The sequence below is a fragment of the Marmota flaviventris genome, chromosome 5 (assembly GCF_047511675.1).
Source record: "Marmota flaviventris isolate mMarFla1 chromosome 5, mMarFla1.hap1, whole genome shotgun sequence".
In the NCBI taxonomy this organism is placed as follows: domain Eukaryota; kingdom Metazoa; phylum Chordata; class Mammalia; order Rodentia; family Sciuridae; genus Marmota; species Marmota flaviventris.
Genome location: NC_092502.1, coordinates 71,904,627 through 71,924,654, shown reverse-complemented (window position 1 = coordinate 71,924,654; position 20,028 = coordinate 71,904,627). Strand labels below are relative to the sequence as shown.

Sequence of the window (20,028 nt, the reverse complement as noted above, 5' to 3'; positions counted from 1 at the left end):
TAAACTCTAGCTGTATATTTTTTTGCAGATTCTATGAGATTTTCTACATTGATATGTCATCTGTGAACAGAGTTTTATTTCTTCTTTTATGCTTTTATTTCATCTTCTTGCCTTCAGGCACCATCCAGGACTTTCAGCACAATATTGAAAAAAAAAAAAATTGTGAGACAGATCACTCTTGTCCTGGATCTTAGGGGAAAGAATTCAGTCTTTCACCATTAAGCCTGATGTTAGGTGCAGGTTTTTATGTAGTTTCCCTTCAGGAGGTAAGGAAATTCTCCTCTATTCCTAATTTGCTGAGAGCATGTGAAGTGAATGAATATTGGGCTCTGTCAATTTTTTTCTGCATCTCTTGAGATGATCGTAAGGCTCTTCTCCTTTTTCTTTGCTCTTTTTAAAAAGTTATACATATTAGGATTCATCTTGAGATAAGGATTGGAATATAATTTGCTCTAATTTAGTCCCCAGTACTTCTCCTTTCCTTCCCCTCTATTCTACTAGTCTTTGTTATTTATTTTAATTAACTTTTGTCTAGTCAGTGTCTCGTGGAAGTACACGATGGTGAAGACTCGCTGTGGCGCTTTCCTACAGGTACACAGACAAGCTGGGCAGATCCATTCCACTGCTCTTTCCTTGTCCAGTCCCTTCTCATTCCCTCTCAATCCCTTCTTCTATTTTAATGGAATCCTCACATTTTCCTTTCACTTTCTTTATATACCACATTTGTACTAATGGCCTTTCTTCTTTAATCTGGGAATATGGTAACTTGAGCTGAACTAATCTCTCTTGCTTAGGATAAACTCCATTTGCTTACAACTTTTATACATTGCTGCATTGGATCTGCCAACATTTTGTTGGACTTCCATGCTAAGGATTTAGGGACTTGGGGAAAATATATTGATATTCATGATGCTGGCCTTGTGTCATGACTTTGCAAGTGTTTTCTTCTATAGACTGTATGGAATCCATATTATTTGGTAGAATTTGCTAGTGAAACATCTGGTCTGGAGTTTCCTTTGTAGAAAGACATTATGAATTCAGTTTATCTAATTGATAGGGGATTCTACTAGTTATCTGTCTTGAGTGAGTTTTAGCAGTTTGTATTTGGGGTGGGCAGAACAGTGGCTCCCCAAAAGGTGTCCACATCCTAATCCCTGCAACCTGTGGCTACATTGTTACCTGGCAAAGGGGGACTAAGGATGTAGACAGAATCAAGGTTGCAAATTGATTTTAAGATAGGGAGATGAGCCAGGTGCAGTGGTGCACACCTACAATTCCAGCAGCTCAGGAAGCTGAGGCAGGAGGATCCCAAGTTCAAAGCCAGCTTCTGCAATTTAGCAAGGACCTAAGCAACTTCGTGAGACCCTGTCTCAAAATAAAAAATAAAAGGGCCAGGGATGTGGCTCAGTGGTAAAGTACCTCTGGGTTCAATCTGGTACCAAAAAAAAAAAAAAAAAAAAGTTTAAATGATGTCATAAAAAGAATTTGACTTGCTTTTGCAAGGTGACAGTAAAGGAAAGCCTCTGAGGCAAGAAATTTTCACAAGAAACTGAAAAGGACAGGGAGGTGGCCCCTACCCAGAGCCTATAAAGAACTGCAGCCCTGTGACACCTTGGTTTTTGCCTCATGAGAACTGTGGCAGACTTCTAACCCACAGAACTGTAAGAAAGTAAATCAAGGCATTTTAAGGCACCAGGTTCATGATGATTTGTTAGAGTAGCAACAGAAACTGATAACAGTGAAAAACTGTGTTTTTCAAAGAGTTGGTCCATTATTTCCTCTAAGTTGTCAACTGATTTTACAACTTTCTTATTTAGAGTTGTTTGTAATATATTCACTTATCTTTTTAATGCTCTGAGTCCACATAGTGATATCCCTCTTTCATCCCTGATATTGGTGATTTGTGTCTTCCTTCTTTTTCAGAGAACCATCTTTTATTTTCATTGATTTTCTCTAGCTTTTCCATCTTCGATTTTATTGGTTTCTGCTCATTATTTCTTTTTCTTGCATTCAACGGGTTTAATTTGCTTCTTTTACTAGTTTTTTTTAATTTACTTTTGCTTTTTAATCTGTTATTTAATCATAAGTTTATATATATATATATATATATATATATATATATATATATATTTTTTTTTTTTTTTTTTTTTTTTTTTTTTTTTTAAACAAGAGCTATATTTAACAACCAGTTCACCACACTTCTAATCCTCAGGACTCTCTCACACATGGTGTCTGGCCCTTTTTTTCCCCTAGACTTTTTTCCAAGGCTCCAGACTCTGGCCCCAGCTTCCTGTTCAACATCCCATTTGAATGTCCTATGGACACCTTGATATAAACACACAAACCATGCCACACAAAGGCCCAATCCTTTCCCATCCTCTTTTACCTTCCCTATTTTTGTTACTTACACCTCCACCTTCACTGAAGCCCAAAGTGAAGCTGTGTCCTTTGATGCCTCTTGCCTCACACGCCACATCCAGCCAGGGATCCCCTCAGCTATATTTAACACCAAGCTTGTAGCTGAGGCCTGCTCCCCCACCACCCTGGCCCCCACCAAACTGACTGGAATCTGCACCTGTTTCCAGGCTCTGTCCTGGCCTCCATCATCTCTTCTCACCATTTGACAAGAGGGATACTGTCCCAGCAGGTCTCTCCTCTGTCCCCAAATTCCTCCCCACAGCCTGTGAGCCTGCTCTTCCTTGCCCACATTCCTCCCTCCTGCTGATTCACCTCTTTTCTTGCAATGCCCCAGCCACGTTCCAGCCTGAGGACCTTGCTCTCGCTTCACCCTTGGTCAACAAAGCACTTGCCCAGGTTCCCCCATGGTTTCCACTATGCTTCCTTCACACAGCAACTCTGCAGAGGCCTTTCTGGCATCCTGGTCCCTTTGTGGTGTTTTGCTGACCTTTAGTGCCCTGGCATTCACCTGGCCTCACATTGAAGGCTTGCTTGTCACACAGATGAGGGCCTGGCCTGAAGCAGTCCTCCATCATGTGTGGAAGGAATGAATGAAGGAGCAGCAACCAGGGGATGCCTAGAGCCCCCACTTCCTCATGCTATCAGGATGAGAGTACACCCTTGGCAAGGCTGACAGGGCCCTGGAGGACATGGTCACCACTGACCCATGTGACTCCACCTTGGGCCACATGCCCCTCAACCACACCACTTCCTCCAGCAACAATTACCCCATGGGTTCCTTGAATGGACCACACTCCCCCCTCAGGCCCTCCTGCATCTTCTGGGACTGAAATCCCCTCCCTACCTACCTGATTTGTCCTTTGAGCCTCCTCAGGTTTCAGTTTGATTATCATCATCTCAGGGAGGCTTCCCTGACCCATCCACTAGGTCCGGGGCTTCCTTAGCTCCACCACGGCATACGTCATACTGCGCCTCCCACCCTAGCTCCCCGACGGCAAGACCTGTGACTTACTAACCTCAGAGTCTTGAGGCCCAACATGTACTAATGCATAATCGATAGAATCTGAATGAAAGGCTGAATGAACAGTGAGTTAATAAACACTGAGACTGCTGAGAGACAGAGTGGGGACCTTCACCTTCACCCCAGTCCCCATGCCTTTCAGCCTCCCAGAGGGCCTGGTTCAGCCCAGTCCAGGAGCAGGGTACCAACAATCAGGGTGTAAGCCAGCCATAGCTCAGTCTACTCCTGGACATAAGGACAAGAATCCTGTGAACCCAACATGTGACAGGGAGAAAATACAGGACCCAGGCAGGAAGAAGTCACATCAACCAAATTCTGGTGGTTATAGCCCCCATTACCATTCCTTGCCTAACTTCAGGCCCAGGCTGCACTCCTTGGCCAGTTTCCAGGATGGCACCCAAAGGAAAGGCAGAAAAGGGGGTCCCTCCAGACCTGCAGATGACAATGAACAATGAATTGGATGGTAGGACCAGAATCACCCCCAAGCAACCCAAGCCAGAACCCTGGCTCACTTGCTGCCCAACTCCTTGGAAGGCGTCATTGGATTTTCTCCTGGGCCTAACAGGTTGCAGACTGACCTTCCCCCGCTGATGCCCTGAGGATGTGTTGGGGTTAAGAGGGGGAAGTAGTGCCCCAACAGGCCTGCAGCTCAGTGGCCTGGCTCTTCCCCAGTGCTCCTTCCTCTGTTCCAGAGATCCCCCACAGCTCATGGCCTGAGTCTCCCCTGGCGGTACAGATATGCTATTTTGTGAACATATGTGAAGGCAGAGGAGACACTGAGACCTCAATTGGACCTGTACTAGTGGCATTCCTTTCATGGGAACCCCTTTTTATGCCCCCAGATCAGCCCCTGGTGGTTGTAGAGGCCTCGTGGGCTCCGGGATCTCTAGCCCCAGCCTTGTCCTGCCACCACCCCAGGGGCCTCATACAGCTCCTATATTCTTGCCAGCCCTTGTTCAAGGCCTGCATCTGCTCCACATCTCAGTGTTCACCTCTGCAAGGACAAGCCTGGACCAGGCTCATACCCAGCAGCAACCTCAAGCCTCCCCTCTCCCAGGGCTGTGTGCCTGGGTAGCATCATCCCCCTCTCAGTTCCACTCTGCTGACATCATCTCCAGAATGTCTGACCTTGGCTTTGGCCAGGACCCAGCATGACCTTTCTGAACTGTGTCCCATCTGGGTGGCCACAGCAGCTATGCCATCTCTCCTGGGCTTGTTTCTACAGCCTGTCAATATGAACACTGTTCCCCTAGCTGCACACAGCCTTCTGCAGCATAGTTGGCGCAGCACGTCCCAGCTCTGGACTCAAGCTGTATGATCTCAGGCAGATCATTTAGTCTCCCAAGCCACCTCTGTAGAATACATCCCCGAGGCTGGGAGAGACTTTAAAGGCTGAAAGGCAGTGGTACCCAACAGTTGGTAGACTGCAAGGCTGATGCCCAGTATGCCCAAGCCTAGAGGCATCCCATCTGGGGAAACTGTCCCTCCAAAGAGTTAGCCTGGACTCCTGCTCCCTCCTGCTCCCCTGGAAGCAGCTCTGCACACCTCTTCCCCATAATTCCTGGGCATAGTGGAAGGTGGGCAAGAGATGGGCAGAGAAGAACCAGAAAAGGGACTACAAGGAATGAGGCTACCCACTTATCTCATGTTTCTCTGGGCCTCAGTTTCCCCTCAGCTCAGTGAAGCTGAGATTTCTATAAGTTAGAACTGATGTCAGGGAGAGGAGAGGCGTGGCCTGCACTGGCCTTCCTGACTTCCTGACTGGAGGCCAGGACGGGCTGCCTGAGCCAGCGGGAGTGAGCCTCTGGTGCATTGAGAAAGGCTGAAAAACAAATGCACCAGAATCCAAATCAGGAAAGCCCAGAGCTGGGGTTGCCATGGCAACTTGCAGCAGCTCCCAGCCTGGTGCTCAGCCTTGCTGGAGTGGGGGCTGGGCCTGATTTGCCAGGCTTGGCTGCCCCTGCCTCCTTCTCAGGCTGGCCTGGCACAGGCCAGAACACAGAGGAGGGACAAGGGCACAGACAGAAGGGTGGCATGGCTTTCTTGGGTTCCCTCTACTAGCTGTAGCGAGATCGCTCTCTTCCCAGAGTAAGACTTCCACCCAAGGGCCTCCAGAATCCCACCAACAACCCACAGTGCCCTTCCACCACCCATGCCCCAGCACTAATGGCTCCAGCAGCTCTAGCCCCATCTGCTGCCTGGCTGGCACAGCATCTTGTGTGGAGATGCCCTAGGGCTTCACCAGTGCCGGTAGCCTTGAAGCTGCTTCATGGGCTCAGATAGAGGGGGTGGTGAGATGATCCCCCAGACCTTCCCTCATTGCTGAGGTGAGGACAGGGCAAGCCTGGGTGTCAGGCACTGGTGTAGTGCTTTGTGCACATTCTCTTCCCTGTAATGAAACTCTTTTTTGACAGATGAGGAAACAAGTTCAAAGAGTTAAGTGACTTCCCAATGTCACAGAGCTACTGCATGGTAAAGAGCCAGAGTTTTCCAACTCCTGAGCCCAAATCTTTCCTATGGAGCCTCTCAGTGAATGGCCATATTGACCATGCAACATGTCACAAGGGGCCCATTACCCAGAGACTCATTTACCCTTGAGGCCTCCAAAGCATGGAACCCAGCTACAGGCTGAGCCCAGTCTACACAGAAACGTGGAAGACAGACGACAGCCTTCATGTCTTCATTTAATGGCCAAGCCAGCCCTGCCCTGGTGAAGTTCATGCCCCAGTAGGGAAATCTTCCCTCCTGCCTGATGTCCCCTGGAGGGCTACCTAGCTGGGAGCCCTCAGCCTCATTAGCAGAATCTCAGTCCAGTCCTGGCATCAGGGCCAGAGTCTCATCTAAGCTCCTTCAGCAGGCTGTTGATGGAGGCCAGCAATTCTCGGAAGTATCCTTCATCCTCCCCTTCTTGGAGTTCCAGGGCGGCCAGTGCCTGGTACTCAGCCTGCAGGCTGCTCAGTGTTCTGCTGAGCTGGGGGTTCTGATGATAGAGGTCCCGACAGGTGGCCAGGAGGGCTCCCAGCGTCTGAAGCACCTTTTCGCGCGCATCATGCTCTGGCAGAGCCAGGAGGCGGGCTGTGATCTCACACCAGCCCTGTTCTCGCAGGCCTGGCAGGAGATGCACCTGGCGGTACTGATGCAACTTCTCTGGGGATGTATCGCGGGTCAGCTCAGCCTCCTCCTCTGCAAACATCTGCCATCCATACAGCAATGCACCAGGTAGGGTGGGATGGCAGGGAGAAAACACAGAGAGCAATCAGCTTGTCCCAAACTGTCTCTGCCTTTCAGGTGCCAAGGCCTGAGGTAAGCCAGGAGGCCCACCTGCTGTCTATGTCTATCCTTTGGGCCTCCAAGGATTTCCTGGGAGGTCAACTGGATTCCTGGCTTTACATAAGTTCTCCATCTATCTGTGTGTCCCTCTTCTGTCCATCCACCCATTCATCTACTTACCATATCTTTTGTGCACTATGCCAGGTGCTGGGAAATCAAGATGGGGACATGGTCCTGGCTCCCAGGTTATTGCAGAAAAATAATTCCTAAATAGCATGATGAGTTTACCCTTGTGGTGCAGCGCAGGCGCAGACAGGCTGGGTTCAAATTCTGCTCCACTAACGACTAGCTGAATAAGTGCAGGCTGGCCCTTAGCCTCTGCGAGACCCAAGGCCACTAGCTCTCAAGCGGAGTCACTAGAGTCTCACTCTAGTGGAAAAATGAGAGTGCAGCCAGTGCCCAGCACACTCAACTGTAGCTTCCATACCAAGTACAATGACACCAAATACTGGCTCTATCGGCATTATTATTGGTCATCATTGTCCCTCTACTGGTGCTTGAGGGAGTGACTGCTGCTGTCAGGACTTGGAGGACAGCAGAGGATGTAATTGCTCTGATTCCTAGGTAAGCAGGAGTTGTCCAAGGGGACAGGATGAAGGGCCTATCCACATGGAAGGACTGTGACAGTAATCCTGGGACAAACCTCATGTTTTAAGAATGGCACATGGTACTGGTCACACAGGAACAGGGTCCCAAGGGTGGACTGGGTCCCTGAACACAGAGACCTCTAAGAATGTCCCTCTAAGGAGAGTGGCCTTTATGCTGAGGGACAGGGGAGTTGGGAAAAGTTTGGGCAGGGAGTCACATGCTCAGCCTGTCTGTAAATGCAAAGCCTTGGCTCTATCAATAGAATATGGTGGAAACCAAGCCTTCCAGGTTGCCAGCCAAGTACTCAGCTTATTTCAAATATCAGGGAGGCTGGAAAGACTTCCCTTACAGTTGCACTAAATGTACCTGTGAGAGAAAACAAAAAAAAAAAAAAAAAGCAGGAAACCCTGTTCTGACCCAAGGGGAGATGGAGTGTTGGGAGGATGGGCAAGGCAAGAGGGATACCCAGGCAAAGACCAGGGATAGTGGTGGACCACCTGATGATGCCGGTGGTAGCATAAAGCCATGGTCTACTGGGGGCTGGAAAGGAAGCCACAGAGGAGCAAGAGGGACAAGAAAGGCTGAGAGAGACGCTGAGGTACTTTTCTACCCTATCCTCAAAAGTCCTGCCAGCTCTACCTCCCAAACACAACCCAATCCTCCCCTCTGCCTCCACACACGTCCTATTCCTTGCTGAATGTCTGCAGCCCCCCCTCGTGCTCCCAACCTGCCTCTTCCAGTCCTCTGATGGCTGCCAGACCCAAGCTCTTCCACCTGGCATTTCCTTAAACCTCTTCCCTAAGACATCAAGCACTGCCTGGGCTAGGCCTCTGCCCCTTACTCCAGCGCCTGCTGCCACTCCTGCCCCCCAGGGCCTTTGTAGCTGCAGCTCCTGTGTCAGGGTGTATAACCACACAACCCCAACTCCAGGGAGCTCCTCTCACCCCTCAGAGCTCAATGCCACTGTACCTGCCTCCCATGACCATAGGCTTACATGTTCTGTGAAGATTCTCTCACAAACATCTCTCTGGAAGCCCTGGGAAGACATGGGCCAAAGACTATTCCCCCAGCACCTGGCCCAGCATTGGGCAGGATAGACCCCTAGTAAACACTGTGGAAGGAGTTTCAGGCCAGGTCAGTCCCAATGCACACTTCAGAGGACAAAGGCTCACTACCTCAAGCAAATGCCAACCTCTGCTAGAGCCCAGACACCAAGGCTCAGTCACTTGGAAGAATCTCCATTGTCCAAGAAGGAAAAGCAGAAGGTCTGGGGAAGAGGTGGTCCACACTTCCCAAGGAATTCCCTAATTCAACTGCTGTCTCTCCAACCAATGCCTTGTGGTACACAGCAGCCCTGCAGGTAAACTAGCATCTGGAGAGCTCTTCATTCTTCCTTAGGAACCTCAAGAAAGAAGCCTACCCACTTCACCTCAAAATCCCTCTGCCCTCCACTGTCCTCCCTAGAGGAGGATGGCCCTGTCCATACTGTTTGCAGAAAGATGTCATGGCCCTGTCTCCCTGATCACCCAGGGCCTCACCTGTGCTAGGCAAGTGCTTTATTCCTAAGCTACAACCCCAGCCCCATGGCTATTTCTGGCCTTCAGTTGTGCTGACCCTTGCCTGCATGTTTGGTCTTGACTACTGCCAGCATCTCCTCTCACCTACCCTCAAGTTTCAGCTGAGGTGCCAACACCCCACAGGACCTCCTCCCCAATGTCCCACATTTCTTCCTTCCATCAATCCATCCATCCATCTGGACAGAGAGATGGAACAGAAAAAATTTGGGAGAAGACCTGAGTTGAATGGCCAGAGGGAAACAAAAAGCAAAGTGAAGAGGAGGCAGGGCAGGCCCAGGCACTCACCTTCTCAGTGACCAGGTCATAGAGCAGGGTGACTACACGCACAGCCAGCACCTCCGTGCTCTTCTCTTGCACCAGGTCCCTGAGGACCTGCAGTCCCCCCAGCTTCAGGAACTGCTGCTGGGCATAGGGGAAGTGGCGCAGCAGGGAGCACAGTGCAAACAGGACCTAGGAGGCACAGGCAGGACATGTGAGGGGTCCTACAGAGTTGGACCTACCTCAAAGCCCAGAAAAGGCAGCTGGAGGTGACCTGATGACCCAGCCCAGCCCTTGGGTCCTGACTCCCCAATCCCCTTGGGTCCAACTATACACCAGAACTCGGGATTGTGAGTGCCAAGACAGACCTCAGATACATTTTATATCACCAAGCAGACAAATGGTGAGTAAACGGAAGCCCAGGGCAGGAAGTTGGGGATGGGGCCCAAAGCCGCCCTGCAGGAGCTGCACCCAAGCCTCCAGACACCTCAACACACTGCCATCTGTTTTAGTTGAGCATGACTTCTCTACACAATCCCATGGATGAAGCTCAAGCCCCAAGGATTGCAAGTACTGAAAAGGGAGCCTTTCCTTTCAGACCCCAGGTGTGCTGGGCTGAAGGGAGGGGCAGAAATTTACCTTCTTCTTGGCAGTGAGAGGCTGCTCTGTGGCCAGAATGACCAGTAGCTTCTGTAGGGCTCCTCCTTCAACAGCTTCCACCTGGACCTTTGGGTTGCTGGGGAGGAAACACAGGAAAGTGTGACTGTCCTGCCTGGCCCTGGGAGATGCCAGGGAGATGAAACAGTACCAGCAAGCTGGAGAAACAAACACTAACAGGTGTGGACCCACCTGAGTGCAACGGCCTATGACAGAGATGACAGAGCTGAAGGTCTCGTACTAACCTGCTGCTCCCCAGCACTAGTGGGCTGGGGTGATCTGGGAGGTAAGTCACTTCTACTACTATAAGGACATTCCCACACTGAAGCAGCCATTCAAAGGTTCTACTGCAGTGTCCCTGCTACAGAAAACACTCCCTGATGCTCCCAAGCAAATGTTGGATGGTCTTTCTCTCCTGAGGCCAGGCATGTTACACACTGTGGGGCAATAATGAATGGGTCTGTTCCTTCTGGGCATGGGCCTCAAGGCCACTTATCAGCACTAGACAGCATGCATAATGTGTGTGGGAGGAAGGCAGGTGGGAAGAAGGAGCTCCAGGGAACCCCTGAATGCTAATGCAGGTCCTCATGCAGGACTAAACAGCACCTCCCTCTAGGCTGCAGGAGAGCAGCTACTGTGTATGACCTTCTCTGTCCCCAGATACTCAGTGTTCAGAGCCTGCCACATCACAGGGCCCTGCACACTAGGGAATGAAGGAATAAACACACATATACAACCATATATGGGCTGAAAAACAGGAAGGCAACACAGAAACAAAACCCAGCACTGCCTCTGCACCTCCACTACCCATCTGGAGACAGAGACACAGTGATGCTGTTAAACAAATATTTCAGCCCCGCCTATCCCTGCAATGACAGCTACTTGGGAGGCTGAGGCAGGAGGACTGAGTTCAAGGCCAGCCTGGACATCTTATCAAGACCCTATCTCATGGGATTAGGGATGCAGCTCAGTGGCAAGTGTACATGAGGCCCTAGGTTCAATCCCTAGCACCACAAACAAAAGCAACCAAACAAAAAATCTGTCTCAAAAACAACACACATTTCAGGTCCAGCTTTCCTGGATGAAAGAAGAGAAGGCTTTCGAATAGGCTGAGTGCCAGGCAGGGGACATGGCGAGGAACCCTAGCAACTTACTCTTTTGCTGGCCCCTTGCTTTCTAAGATCACACTAATGATCAGTTAAAGATTAAATGCTAAGCACAGAGACCAGTTTGGTCAGGCCCTCAGGGAAGGTCAAGGCTCTCCAAGTTAACACCTCACTGATGAGGCCTCAGTGGACAGAGAGGGCAGAACTACAAAAAGCCTGAGGCCAGCATCATGGGAAGGTTGGGCTCAGGTCAGACAGGACCCACCCAGATAGCCCAAAATGGTACCAGAGTGTACCAGTGTCCCCTTCAGTCTCCAGCTGCCATACCTTCACCAGCCCCCTGAAACTCCAAAGCATCTGTTCCTCCTAAGGCCCAATCCTCCTATCCAGGAAGCCCTCACAACATCCTGGACAGTGTGACACAGTAGAGGAAGCAGACAAAAATCAGAGGGAGGTGGCTCCTGGTCCCAAACGCAAAAGAAAAGGGAGGCAGATAAAAAGAGATGTCCCAGTATGTAAAAAGTGCTCTCAAAAGGTGGCCAAATGGAGTGATGAGGGGGCCTACCCCTTCTGTTCCTACTCAGCTTAAAAACCCAAAGGAGATCTAGCACAGGGGGCTATAGTTTTCCTGCTATAAAATAGGTGACTCCTCTCCCCTCTGCATTTTTATTATTATTATTATTATTATTATTATTATTATTATTATTATTATTATTATTTTGTAGTTGTAGATGGACAGAGGGCCTCTATTTTATTTATTTTTATGTGATGTAAGGATCAAACCCAGTGTCTCACACATGCTAGGCAAGCGCTCTGCCACTCAGCTATAGCCCCAGCCCTCCCCTTTGCATTCCTGACATCCTCTCAACAGAAAGGATGTGTGGGGGTGCTGGCCTGTCCCACAGCAATCGTACCTTTGTGCCTGGGGAGCAGCTTGGAGGTGGACTAGGGTCCCTGGGGAAGGAGGGTTGACAGCTCCTCTCAAAATAGGCAGGCAGCCCGATGCAGGGGCCTGGCAGCACAGCCTCTCCCCTGTCCCCTGCTCCCCCAAATTGAGAAAGGCAGCTGCTTCATCAAATGCGTGAGCTAATTAGGGCTGTCTCTGCCATCAGTGCCTAAGGAACGCTCACCCACGATAGGCAGGGTCTAGTAGAGAAGACAACCACGCTGTGAAATTCATATAAACGCCAAATTCTGCCTTCCCAAGAAGGGAGGCTATGGGGCTCAAAAGCACATCAGCCTCAGGGAGCACCTCCGAGGAGCCCTATCTTCATGGGCCACAGAGCAATGAAAAACAAGGCCTCTCCAGATGGCCTGCAAAGCCTGTCACAGTGCTGTCACCATGGCCTAAGTTGATCACCCGGGGCTAAGCAACCAGAGCCTTTCCTTTTTGTACACTGGGACCACAACCTAGAGAGAAGTTCCTTGCTTCAGAAGGTAGGCTGACATACTCCAAGAGCACCTGCAGCCATGCCAACAACAGCCCACTCTCCCTCAGGCTAACTCCCAACCCTCCCCAGGAAGACAGTCCATTTAGAATAGAAGAGAATGGATTTCAAACACAGGGGATGTAAACCAGAGAAAGAGAGTTGGGCATGGTGGCCCTTGTACACCGCTTGGGAGGCTGAGGGAGGAGGATCTGCAAGTGCAAAGCCAGCCTCAGTAACTTAAAATATTAAAAAGAGCTGGGGATGTGGCTCAGTGGTTAAGCACCCCTTGGTTTAATCTCTGGTCCCCAAACAATAAAATAAAATAATGAACCAGAGAAAGAGAATGACTAAGGACTTCTTGTGAGTTGCTAAAGTCAATTTCACAGGTAACAAATCCACATTTTCACCTATGATAGAGTTCTGAAAGGCCTGGATAGGTATGCAAGAATATGGATCAAATGTGGGCCTGGGCAGGATACAGCCTTGGCAGCCTGGGCCTGTGCCTTACCTGTCCTTTTCACATGACCAGCTTAAAGGAGATGCCTACACTAAATGAGTCTTACCCCAGGTTGCTCACAGTCTCAGAGGTTCCATAAAACACCCTTCTGGAACAGCGTTTTAGTGCTGTCTAGTTAAAGAGCTGAGGAAAGAGCAGAGGGAAGATGAGAAAGACCAGGCCTGAGTTTTGAGATGGCCCTCAGTCCATCCAGGCAGGCACAGCAGAGCTGGGTGCTTCCTGTGCAAACTGCTGCTAGGGTGACACCACCCTGTTCCCAGAAACAGACTCTCTCTTTCTAGGCCTCTCAACCCTGGACTCTCAACGCTCCCAGCTGTGTGCTTTGGGGGAGATAACAAAAATAGCTCAGAGTAAGATGTGAGGATGTACAAAGGCCAGGGCCTAGAGGACCCTAGGTGGGAATTCTGGGAACAATGGCTGATGACTTTGGGCAAGTCCCCTGACTTGGTTTCCTCACCTAAGAGGGAGAACTAAGTATCCTATGTTAAGCATGGGAATGCTGCTTAGTGAATGCCAAGATACTAGCATGTGTTGAGGTCAAAAGGCTCTAATTATAGTGAGTTTTCTATACAAAGAGGCCTGACCATATCCATGACAACACAATTTTATTCAGTTCGGATACCTCAAGCACATAATGCCAGCCCTGTTCTTTTCAGCTCATGGGCTCTGGACTAGAGCTTTGTCCCATGTCCCGGAAAGGGCCAATGCTGTGGTTGGAAGGTGGGTATCCCGACAGTGGGGATCTGAGTGGGTTAAACAGGCAGAGGGGCCTGGCTTGCCTCAGCAACACCAGTGGTACTAGTGTACTCAAAGTCAACAGAAGGATATTAAGGACATAGCTCGTCTCTGACTTGATAAATGAGAATAAACCTTGTTCAGGGCTAAGCCGGCTGAACTGAATAAATACCATTAGCACTTGGATTACTGGGATGTTCACAATCAGCAGGCGAGTCAGCTGTCTGTGTGCAGAGGGACAGCAGCAGCTGCTACTCTGTAAATCTTGGGGGGAAGGGGAGTGGGATGGGTGTAGTGGATCACAGAAATGGAAATGACTGCATATGCAGAAACCAAACATTTCAGATCAGAGTGACAGCAATATGGGCAATGTGTCAAGTATCAAAGGTCATATTTTAGCTAACTAAAGTTGAGTAAGTGGGTAGAGAAGTAGGAGAGGAGCTGACCTTAGGAGAGTAGCCAAGTCAGGCTAGGGGTGCATGGAAATGCTGCTTGATGAGGTCCAAGATCTCCATCCCTGACACTGAGGACTGGCTGCATCATTTTCAGGCCCAAGTGCAAGATGAAAATGCAAGTTCCCTTGTTCAAAGATTATTAGACATTTCAAGATGGCAAGAGTAGCATACTAAACCAAGTGTGGGTCCTTTTAAGAGTGCGATCCTGAACCACTGCATGGGTTACCAGGCTACCAGGGTATGTGCACAGCATCTGGGTGTGCACAGAAACCTGCTCAAGGAGAGACCAAACAAGAGAAGAAAAGGAAGTGTGAATCAATAGAAAAGGAGAAAAATTGGAAAAGGCATAGATCTGGGATTGGGAAATAAAGCTGAGGTTGAAAGGGCTAGATAGGGGCCAGAGAAATGCTTAAGTAAAACTCTGAGGCAGAACTTGCATCTGCCAGACTCCCAAACAGGGCCTAGACTTCAGGCATGCCCACAGGACACATGAGAAATGTACTCTCTTGTGAGGCCTCATCACATTTATTCTAAGTGGAACAAACATTCCTTCTTTTCAGTCTCTTAACAGACAAGAAATCAAGTCACTTTCTTAAATGCCCTAAGAAGATGCCATACAGTAGGACAGAGGCACATCCCAGGGTGATTGTGATGATCTTCCCATGATCCTGCCTGCTGAAGCTGTGTGTGCTCACCTTCTTGCCCAGAGATTTTTTCTGGTGGCTCCACCTTGTCTATACCCAACATATGGCCTTGATTAGCTGTGAAACACACACATTTGCAGCAGGAGTAATCCTGAACAGGGTTCAAGAGGGACTGACATCCAGGGATGGACAGGATCAGTCAGGATACAATTACCCACTTGAATAAAAATGGAATAGATCCAATCAAAAGTAATTCACATCTGATTCTTCAACATGAAAGTGAAACCCCAAAGAGAAATAAACTGGCCTCTAACATGAGCCTCATACCACCTGAATATGGTGGGAAGCACACTGGGCCATTACTTGATCCCTTCACTGACAGTCCCCAATCAGAAACCATTCATTTAAGTAAGTGTGAGGGCCTATAACTCCCAACTATGACAATACTCACAAGAGGGCCTCTTTACACACACAAACAAAGCACAATAAAGGGGGACTCAAGAGGAAGAAGAGCAAATCATCTTTCTGACAGACACTTGGTAGCTTTCAAATATGGCCCTGCCTCACAATCAATTGGGGCACTTATTTTTCTTAAGTCATTTTAGACTAGGAATTTTAAAAAGTACAGAAAAGTAATCACATAGAAAAATAACTTATAGAAGATTTGCAAGAACAGTAAAAACCCAGAAAAGTTCCTATAAAGATTCACCAGTTTTTAACATTTACCATATTGGGGCTGGGGTTATAGCTCAGTGGTAGAGCACTCGCCTCACACTTATGAGGCATTGGGTTCAATCCTCAGTACCATATAATAAAAATGTCCATCTACAACTAAAAAATATAAAAAACAAAAAACCGCTGAGCGGGGTCCCTCATGTCTATAATTCCAGCGGTGCGAGAGGCTGACACAGGAGGATCATGAGTTCAAAGCCAGCCTCAGCAAAAAGCGAGGCACTAAACAACTCAGTGAGATCCTGTCTCTAAATAAAATACAAAAAAAAAAAAAAAAAAATAGGACTGGGGATGTGGCTCAGTGGTCAAGTGCCCCTGACTTCAATCTCCAGTATTCCCCCCGCACCAAAAAAAAATACATTTACCACATTGGCCTTTTCTTCTCAACATGAAAGTGAAACCCCAAAGAGAAATAAACTGGCCTCTAACATGAGCCTCATACCACCTGAATATGGTGGGAAGCATATTTGGCCTCAAACTTGTGATCCTCCTGCCTCAGATTCCTGAGTTGCTGGGATTATAGATGTGCTTCATCACACCTGACTACCACATTTGCCTTTTCATTTTCTTCTTTGTACTTTTTTTGGGGGGGGGAGGCAGTGCTGGAGATCAAACCCAGGACCTTGCACATGTTAGGCAACTGCTTTACTACTAAGCTAAATCCCAGCCCCCTCTCTGTAAGTAGTCATATATACCTTCTTCTCTGAAATATTTGAGAGCAGGCTGAAGATATAATGTCCTTTTTCCCTAAAATGTATCACTGTATATTTCCTAAGAACATAAACTCAACGAGCAGATTAGGAAACTAACATTGATATAATGATTTATAGATACTCAGATTTTTGCCAACTGTCCCAATAACAGTCTTGTTTAGAAAAAAAATAATAATTTTGGGTGCCAGGCACAAAAATGGCACATACTTGTAATCTCAGTTATTTGAGAGGATGAGGCAGTTGTCCAGTTTGAACAACTTAATGAGATCCTGTCTCAAAATAAAACAAAAATGAGCTGGGTGTGGAGGTACACGCCTATAATCACAGTGGAGAGAGGCTGAGGCAGGAGGATTACAAGTTCAAAGCCAGCCTCAGCAACAGTGAGGCACTAAGCAACTCAGTGAGACCCTGTCTCTACATAAAATACAAAACAGGGCTGGGAATATGGCTCAGTGGTTGAGTGTCCTGGAGTTCAATACTAGTACCTCGAAAATAAAATAAAATAAAAATGGCTGAGGATGTAGTTCAGTGATAGAGCACTTGCCTATGTGTATGAGGCTCTGGTTCTAACCCCAGTATCATAACCATAGAAAGAAAAGAGAAAAAGAAAATAATTATTGTCCCAGGTCCCGTCCAGGCCCACACAACACAGAAGTAGCAAATCCAGAACTCTACGACTCTTACTTCCTTACTCTTTGTCTTACGTGACATTGACATTTGTTAAGACTGCAGGTCACTTGTAGAACATCTCTTACTTTGGATTTGTCTGATGTGTTCTCATGATTAGACTGAGGTCATATATTTGGACAGGAATACTACTATAACAATGTTGTATAAGAATATCCCATCAGGGGCACATGATGTCCCTCTCACCATGGGTCATATTCACTTTGATTTCTTAGTTATGGGAATATCTGACTTATTTCTTTGCTTAAAAATACTATTTATGGGGCTGGGCCTGTAGCTCAGTGGCAGAGCGCTTGCCTAGCATGTGTGAGGCACTGGGTTCGATCCTTAGCACTGCATAAAAATAAACAAATAAAATAAAGTCATGCTGTTCATATACAACTACAAAAAAAAAAAAAGATTTAAAAAATACTATTTAATCTTGGGGCTGGGGCTGGGGCTGTGGTAGAGCACTTGCCTAACACTGTGAGGTACTGGGTTTAATCCTCAGTACCACATAAAAATATTGTGTCCATTTACAACATATATATATATATATATATATATATATATATATATATATATATATATACATACATACATATACATACATACATACATATATATAAAATATTACTTATCTCTTTGAAATGAATAAATATTTTATAGAGAGACATTCTAAGAATACAGACTATTCCTCATCACTCCTAGTTTTGGCATTTGTTGACAATTCTTACCTCATTATTATTACAACATCTCTCAAATGATATCCGAACTCCACCACTAGTTCTTTTTTCTTTTTTAACATTTTTAGTTATAGATGGACACAATACCTTTATTTTATTTATTTATTTTTATATGGTGCTGGGGATTGAACCCAATGCCTCCCATGTGCAAGGCAAGCACCCTATCACTGAGCCACAACCCCAGCCCATCTTTGTTGGTATTCTACTTGAAATAACAGATCTTACTTCTTCCCCATTCATTTGTATCAGTATGAATCATGGATTTTTATTTAATCTATGGGATAAAATCTACCTTTACCATTATTTCAAGCCTCAAATTATTCTTGAAGTAATCACCATTGCCTTTTCATACTAGCTTCTGGGTCTTTCTGACATGTTTTCCTTATTCTTTGAGAGTACTTCCCCACTTTCTGGAACAAGATGTTCTTACACAAGATACCTCACTTTTCCTAAACCTACCATGGAATCAGACATTTCTCCAAGGAACACTTCTTTGGGGGAATGCTAAATCACAATCCCAAAAGATGTAGATTCAAAATCCTACTGTTGCCCCACATGATTATGTTCTGAGAACCTAACTAGACTCACTGCTTACTCTTTGATCCAGACCATATATCTGACCACTGGCTGTCCAGTACTTAAAGACTAGAGTGATAGACAGTGACTATCAAACAAGACAGTCTGATGCTAATTTTAGACTCTTTTGATTGCTAGAAAATTATCTTCTTGGGCTGGGGTTGTGGCTCAGCGGTAGAGCGCTCACCTCACATGTGTGAGACCCTGGGTTCGATCCTCAGTACCACATAAAAATAAATAAGTGAAATAAAGGTACTGTGTCTAACTACAACTAAAAATAAATAAATATTTTTTAAAAAGAAAATTATCTTCTGATATTGATCTAAAAATCTTTCAAGATGCTTATACCCACCAGTCCCAAATCTGCCCTCTTAAAGTAGACGGCTAATTCTGCCCTGATAGTTCAGCCCTTCAGAAGCTCAGGAGTGCCAAACGCCCAGAGAAAGCTCCTTTTCCTTAACTGTCATCATGGGATCCTGCGCTCATTCTTGGTATGACTTTTGCCACCCTGACCTTCTTTTGATAGTGTTTCATGCGATGCTATTTCATGTGCTGATGAATCTCTGCAGATGTGGTACCCAAACCCACCTGCAGGTCTTAAGCCTAGCCAATCACTCCAGAGTCCACTGGGCCCAGCCACCTCTGTTCTAGGGCCACTCTGCCCCTGATGCCTGGGGCCACCTCTAGGTTTTTGGCAGTAGTGTCAAAGAAGTAACTTTGGGCCTACCTACGCCAAATGCTTGGAGGCTGATCATGTGATTCTTTGATAAGCTTGGGGTTTGTCAGCATGGCTCCAAAACTAATATAGGGCTTCATATTTATTCTTACTGAATATTAATATTAAGTGTCAGCAATAAAAAAATCTAGTTGTAAATAGTATGAGTGTATGACACCACGTATTTATTTCTGGGAGAAGAAATTTTCCTTAAAAATAATAAATATGAATTACTAAATTGATTTTTATAATTTTAATTATAAAATTAAAATTTTAATGACAAAACTAAAAACATGTCTTTGCTACCTGGGCCCTTTGCCCTACCTAGCCTATCACTATTCTTTCATATCTTCATTCTGTCATGCTTCAAACATGCTGGTTATCCCTTTTTAGTGTCATCTGTTGCCAGGTCTTCACATAAGAACCAAAGTAAGGTACACAGGACAGAGTCTGACATAAGCTCTCTGATACATCACTATTGTGAAGGCTCTATTGAGAGTGAACCATTTAAAAACAAACGTTCATTAGGTCTGATTGTTCAAGTTGCTACAGCCCCATACATCATCGTCCTTTCTCTACCCATTCTATTAGATTATCCTGGAACTCTGTTGGATGCTTTCCTGAATAGACACAGACTTCCTCTGTGTCTCTATCATTGGCCTCCAGCCTGATAACTCTTCCTTAAAAAGGATATCAGAAGTGGGAGGGAACATGAGGCAGTCACAGCATGGGGTAATAAAATTGTTGCTTCTTGACCTGGGTGGTAGTTACATGGAAGTGTGCACTTTCAGTAATTCACCAGGTGGTGTGTGTTAAGGTCAATACACTCTTCTGTATACCGGGAAGGAAGATGGATACAGGGAGAAAGGATAGAGAGACTTAACCGTTAGTCTATAAGACCTGTTTTTACAGAACCAAGCTAAATCCAAATGATCACCTCTTCTCTTTAGAAATATTAATAAATCTTTAAAAACTTCTTTGTTATTTTAAAAACCAAAACAGTTCCTCATCCTGCTTCCTTGACCCTCATTCTCAACACCCATAACATCATAAAGATTCACACACACATGGGGATGGGGGTGTGGCTCAGTGGTAGAGCACTTGCCTAGCATGTGAGAGGCACCGGGTTTGATTCTCAGCACCA

General features: G+C 46.8%; 1 protein-coding gene across 4 annotated transcripts in view; it reads right to left on the bottom strand.

Annotated features, from left to right (window-relative positions):
- Sil1 (SIL1 nucleotide exchange factor) overlaps positions 1 to 20,028 on the bottom strand; it is a 318,102-nt gene that overhangs the window by 30,819 nt on the left and 267,255 nt on the right. For 3 of the 4 annotated variants that reach the window (XM_071612325.1, XM_027927476.2, XM_027927475.2), the window contains 3 exons: positions 9,832 to 9,928; positions 9,220 to 9,384; positions 6,111 to 6,632 (listed from right to left, as the gene is read on the bottom strand). In XM_071612325.1, coding sequence (XP_071468426.1) covers positions 6,276 to 6,632; positions 9,220 to 9,384; positions 9,832 to 9,928 — 619 coding nt within the window. In that variant the 3' untranslated portion in view covers positions 6,111 to 6,275. Of the gene's footprint in view, positions 1 to 6,110; positions 6,633 to 9,219; positions 9,385 to 9,831; positions 9,929 to 20,028 lie in introns of those variants that run through there. The other variant, XM_071612326.1, reaches the window with a different exon arrangement.